This window comes from Bos grunniens, chromosome 2 (assembly GCF_055505025.1).
Source record: "Bos grunniens cultivar Pamir isolate PY7600 chromosome 2, Bosgru_T2T1.0, whole genome shotgun sequence".
NCBI classification, from domain to species: domain Eukaryota; kingdom Metazoa; phylum Chordata; class Mammalia; order Artiodactyla; family Bovidae; genus Bos; species Bos grunniens.
Window position 1 is genome coordinate 12,784,147 of NC_141166.1, and position 6,000 is coordinate 12,790,146.

The 6,000-nt window shown below is 58.3% G+C and overlaps 1 protein-coding gene across 6 annotated transcripts in view; it reads left to right on the forward strand.

The window, feature by feature from the left end:
* Window positions 1–5,542, forward strand: part of PTPRU (protein tyrosine phosphatase receptor type U) — an 88,597-nt gene extending 83,055 nt beyond the window's left edge. For 4 of the 6 annotated variants that reach the window (XM_086365383.1, XM_086365373.1, XM_086365401.1 and 1 more), the window contains 5 exons: window positions 69–209; window positions 2,322–2,447; window positions 2,571–2,728; window positions 4,010–4,145; window positions 4,357–5,542. In XM_086365383.1, coding sequence (XP_086221509.1) covers window positions 69–209; window positions 2,322–2,447; window positions 2,571–2,728; window positions 4,010–4,145; window positions 4,357–4,419 — 624 coding nt within the window. In that variant the 3' untranslated portion in view covers window positions 4,420–5,542. The remainder of the gene's footprint in view (window positions 1–68; window positions 210–2,321; window positions 2,448–2,570; window positions 2,729–4,009; window positions 4,146–4,356) is intronic. The other 2 variants (XM_086365376.1, XM_086365391.1) reach the window with 1 other exon arrangement.
* The last annotated feature ends 458 nt before the right edge of the window (window positions 5,543–6,000 follow it).

The window sequence follows — 6,000 nt, forward strand, 5'->3', positions numbered from 1 at the left end:
GGCAGGGCAGGAGGACAGTGGGGCAGAGGCTTGGCGGTGTTGGGCGCTGAGTCCTGGTTTCCCTGCAGAGCTACACCCGGAGCGCGGCCTTCATTGTGACCCTCCACCCGCTGCAGAGCACCACTCCCGACTTCTGGCGGCTGGTCTACGACTACGGGTGCACCTCCATCGTCATGCTCAACCAGCTGCACCAGTCCAACTCCGCCTGGGTGAGGGCTCCGCTGGCCAGGCTGGCCGGCTGCCTGCTGCCCAGGCCTCAGTCTGTTCAAGGGCGCATGGCAAAAGTCAGGGGTTGGAGCCCAGCTCTGCCACCTTGCCTACTTGCTGAGCTGCCTCAGATGTGTCCGACCCACTCCCAGAGCCTCGGTTTCCTTGTCTGTAAAACCAGGCTCAGCCCGGAGAAATGCAGCTGCTCTTTAGGCAGTATCTGATGTATACTAGGGACTCTGCTCGGCACTTATGGGCTTCAGGTGAGAAAATTAAGACCCAGAGAGGTGGAGGGACTTCTCCCAGGTCACACAGCTGGGAAGTGGCAGAGCCGTGCCCCTTACCTGGGGCTGCCTCCTCCCAGAGCCTCTGCTTCCTGTCACTCAGCTAATCATGGGGGCCTTTGAGGCAGAGTAGAAGTCCAGCCTCCTTACTTTCTGACAGTTTGATCTAGGGTAAGTTAATACACCTCTTCGAGCCTCAGTCTCCTTTTCTGTGAAATGGGGACTATCTCAGCACCTGTTCCGTCATGAGATTATCATCAGGATGGTGTGAGATGTGCGTGGGATGCTTAGCATTGCACCGTGACTGGCACATTGCAGGTGCTCGGTACGTGACGGGTGAAGATGATGAAGGTGACCATTGCTTCTGAGGATGGTCCAGAAGGTGGTCAGTGATCTCGGCCTGAGGCAGCTCCCCTCATTTCTTTGTGGGGCTCCAAAAGCTGGAACTCCTGGGAGGTCCAGACACCCCGCCTTCCAGCTCCATATGACCATTGCTATAAGATGAGCATGACAGCATGGAGATGGCCGCCTGGAGAAGATTGTTAACTGGGCTCCTTGCAAGTCAGGCAGTTGGTATAAATGACCTAGGACTTCAGGGTAATGGGCTCCAGGATCTGGGCAGAGGTCTAAGGGAGTCCCATGTTGCATGAACCCTGCCCTTACTAAGATGGAGGGGAGGGACCCAGAGGGAGGCTCACAGAGATGTCATTCACTAGTCACATATTTGTTCATTCATTCAACCACCTTTGCTCATGGGCCACTCCCTATCAACCTGGTGGGGAGGTGGACGGGGAACATGTGGCCCCTCCCAGATCTCATGATTTAGGGGAAGCAGGTACTGAAACTGATCATGACAGCAGAGGCAGAAGGCTACCATGGAGCTGGTACAGGGACACAGAGGAGCCTGGGGGATGGTGTATCAGGGAGGGCTTCCTGGAGGAGGTAATGTCTGAGCTGAGAGGTACCGGAAGGGTAGAGTTGAGTTGGTGAAGAGATGGGGGACAAGTGGTCCATGGGGAGGGAGCAGCATGTGCAAAGGCCTGAATGCAAGGAGTTGCCAGGACCCCAGGAGAAAGAGGAAGGTGGTGTCTTTCCTTCATGGTCAGAGAGGGAGGCAGATGGAGCAGGGTATTGCCTGGGAGGAGCCCGGGGACTATTTCACAGCTGGAGAAACTGGGGCTCGGAGGAAGGAAGAGCCTTGCTAGAAGGCTCTACTGGAGGGCTGGGGCCTCAGACCAGCTCCCCAGAAGACCCACATATTTGTGTGTAAGGGGGTTGTGCCTTCCCTGTCCCTCCACTGGCTTGAGAATGTGACCTGGAGGGGGGTACCTTTAGGACCCTGACTCCACGGAGGGGTCCTGGGGCAGGAGTAGGGGGGTGCTAAGCTGTGCTGCAACAGAGGGACACCCCATGTCTGTAAGCTGATGCTGGAGGGCTGAGGCAGCGAGAGAGAAGGCCTCGGGGCAGGGGTGCTGGGGTGAGCGGGGGTCATTTGAGGCTTGTCCTTGGAAGAAGGCAGCCAGGGGGAGGTGTATGTGCTTGTGAGGGTGTTAGGTATAGCTGTCTAGCGGCACAGCGGTGTCAATGAACCCACAACAAAGAGTTTGTCTCTGCTGACTTGAGTGTATCAGTACAAACGCACCGGGCGGGTGTACACTGTGATTTGATAGGTGAGTGGTGGGATGTTGGGGGGCGGAGGGGGGACTTGAACGTGAGTCTGGAGTGAGTGGTGGGCTCCTGGGCAAACATGGAGGTCTGGGGGTGGGTGTGAGCAGCAGCTGCCCCACCAGCTCGGCTCAGCTCAGCTCGCCTTCCCATCCTGCACAACAGCCCTGCCCGCAGTACTGGCCGGAGCCAGGCCGGCAGCAGTATGGCCTCATGGAGGTGGAGTTCGTGTCGGGCACAGCGGACGAGGACTTGGTGGCCCGAGTTTTCCGGGTGCAGAACATCTCTCGGGTGAGTGGGGTGGGAGCTCCAGGATGAGAACCTGGGTGGGGGCTGGGCTGGACCCTCTCGAGGTCCCCAGGGGGCCATGGAACCCTGGTGCTCAGGTCCCCTGGCTGATTGCTTCCGCCCCAGATGCAGGAGGGGCACCTGCTGGTGCGACACTTCCAGTTCCTGCGCTGGTCTGCCTACCGGGACACTCCTGACTCCAAGAAGGCCTTCCTGCACCTGCTGGCGGCGGTGGACAAGTGGCAGGCGGAGAGCGGGGACGGGCGCACCATCGTGCACTGCCTGTGAGTGCCGGCCCGCCCTTGGGTGGGAAGAGGGCTTGGGGCGCCATGGACTGGGGGCAGAGGTCGGGGTGAGAGAGGGCTTCAGGGCTGGCATCCCAGCCCTGAGCTTCCGGACAGCATGGCCCCATAAAGCTGACCCTGCCTTCCTTGGAGGAGCCCTGTCACTTTCCAGGGTGTGGACTCCATCCTAAACGCGTGACCAGTATAGCCTCTTTGTGATGTTTGACTTTGCCAGTTTAATTGGAGAGAGTCCTGTGTAAATAGATGAACCCATGATACGGTAGTGGTACACTTTTTAAGCCAATGGAATCCTGGCCTTTGTTCGTGCCTGCATGCATGTACTTTCTTTCTTTCCTTCCTCGTGCATTCATTTACATGCCTCATTCACAGGTTCATCTATTCACTTACATCTGGGTGCACTCATTCCTTTGCCCCCCACATTTTCATGCTTTCAGCACTTACTGACCCTAGTGCCAGGCTGGGCACACAGGATGCAGGGGCAGGGAGCTGAGTCAGGCAGGGCCTGGCCCTCTCAAGGGCTTTTGGTTTTAGTGGGAGATGCCCCTCAGGAAGGGGACAGAGGGCCTGGTTTGTCCCTCATCTCCCAAAGAAGCACCGCCCCAGGTCACAGAGAGCAGAGGAGGGAGAGGGCTGGGGGAATCAGAGGGTCTCCCTGGCGGTGCCGCCCGTTTGGGAGTGTCTCTGTGCGCTTGAGGCTGTGTCTGTGATACTGGGGGTGACTGGTGATCTCAGTGTTTGTTTTCCACTCTGCTGCCTGGATTTTTGCTTGCTGCCTTGCAGCGCTCCTCTGTCACTGACTTTGTCTGGGTGTCTTTCTCCTGGAGTGTGTCTCGATTCCTTGTTCTCAGAATCTGCTCTGTTTCTCTTAGAGGTTCTGTTCTAGATACCTTCCGCTTGGGATGCTAGTCCTTTATCCTCTGACTCCACCCCCTTAACCAGCGCTTCCTGCTGCCCACCTTTGGGCTCCCTGACCCCTTCCATCTGGGTTTCCTAGCCCCTCCCCTCTGGGTTCCCTGACTCCTCCCTTCTAGGGTCCCAGGCCCCGCCCCTCCCTTCTGGGTGTCCTAGCCCCTCCCCTCTGGGTTCCCTGACTCTGCCCTTCTAGGATCCCAGGCCCCGCCCCTCCCTTCTGGATGTCCTGGCCCCTCCCTTCTGGATTCCCGGACTCCTCTCTTTTGGGTTCCCTGGCCCTGCTCTCCATCTTTGAGTTCACCCTACCCCGCAAGCCCAACCCCAAATCTTTTCATGTCTCTCCTTTAGAAATGGGGGCGGCCGTAGCGGCACCTTCTGCGCCTGCGCCACGGTCCTGGAAATGATCCGCTGCCACAACCTGGTGGACGTTTTCTTTGCTGCCAAAACGCTTAGGAACTACAAACCCAATATGGTGGAGACCCTGGTGAGGAGCCCTGTACCCCTTGCCCGTCCGCTTCCAACCTCCTGGTCCACTCCCTACCAGGCCCCCCTCGGATACCCTCTCCCGTATCTGGGCCCCACAGTTGGGCCTTGGGGTCTAGTCCTGTGGTGCGAAAGCGTCACCCCCATTTCTCCCTTCTCCCTGACCGTGGGGCAGAGAGGGACCTGGCTGGTGACTCCTGTCCCTCTCCCAGGATCAGTACCACTTCTGCTATGACGTGGCCCTGGAGTACCTGGAGGGGCTGGAGTCAAGATAGCAGGGGCCCCTGGCTTGGGGCACCCACTGCGCACTCAGGGCCAGGCCCACCATCCCCAGCGGACCCACGAGGAAGACCTGCGCCCCCAGGGAAAGCACTGGAGTGGGTGCTGGGCCAGCCTGGTGCCCCCTTCCACTGTGGTCAGGGCCTTTCAGCATGGCCGTGAGCAGGCTGTGTGCCAAGGAGGAGCTTAGCAAGACTGCAGCCCAGCCTGCCTCATGGGGTCCTGCAGGCCTGCTGAGAGCCCTGGCACCTCCTGGCAGAGTGGCCGGCTTGGAACTGCCAGCTTAGGGGGCCCCAGACCCAAGCCCCTGGACTGCATCCTAGCCCTTGGCAGAGATGAGTGAAGCCCTGCAGAGCAAATGGCAGGCCAGGGTTTCCACCCAGCTTGGCCCGATGTGGGGAGAGCATGCATTGGGGCTTGGCATCTAATATCCCATCTGGCCGGCCCCTGCAGGTCTTGGAGAGACCACACTCTGCCCTGATTCTCCAGTAGGCACTTCAGACTGGTCCTCGCAGGGGCAACTTCAGCTCCCTTCTCCACCCCTCGCCTCCCTGCAGCCCTAGGGATATTTTGCTCATGATCCCCCCAACCCCGAATTTCTGCATCCCTGAATGTGCCCTGACCTCCCCCAAACCAGGATCTGCCCATCCCTACCCTGTCCTGTGTGGGGTCCCTTTCTTGCTTGACCCAATGTCTGCAGAATGACGTCACCTCAGCCCCCTCTGCCTGTCACTTCAGGCCTCACTGGCTGGGTCCTCCTCTGCCTGGGTCAGTGACAATCGGCAAGGCTGCACGACAGCCCCTGGGGTTGAGGTCCCTGTGGCTCCTGGTCAGGGTGCCTCCTGGGGCGCTGTTGTCAGGGGTGCTCACCACCCCCTAGGGTTTGGAGAAAGAAGGTATATTTTGAGATGGAAGATCAATGCTTTTCTGTTTATTTTTTGATGGGTGGGTGGGAAGTTCTCTTTAAAATGGGGCAGGCCACACCCCCATTCCGTGCCTCAATTTCTCCATCTGTAAACTGTAGATATGACTACTGACCTACCTCGCAGGGGGCTGTGGGGAGGCATAAACTGGTTGTTTGTAAAGCGCTTTGTAAATAAACGTGCTCTCTGAATGCCACCGAGCAGCCTTTTATGTGTCTGACCAGCCTGACTGGAACCTGCCCCCAGCCTCCCACTGCCATGGGAGGGCCCCGGTCTGGTCTTGGATTTTCCATCCATAAAATGGGGGGAGAGGCATGGACCCGAGCATCATTCAGGGGCCTTCCACTTGCAGAGCTGGCTCCACCCAAGCCTCTGAAGCACTCAGAGAGGAGGCTTTATCCCGACACCTCTGATGGCCATGGAGCTGCCTCTCAGCCCCTGTGGGCTTGGATCTAGGTTGAGCTCCTTTGGGTCCCTCCTGAGAAGCTCAGGCTTTGGTGTCAGACAAATGGTCCCCCAGGGCTGTGAGACCCTGGGCCAATCAGCTGCCTCTCCCGACCTTGGTTTCTTTTCCATTTGTAAAATGGAGACAGTTCTATTTAGGATGAAACTGAGACAGTGATTAAGTGCCTGTGTGGTGGCGGGTGTGTGGAA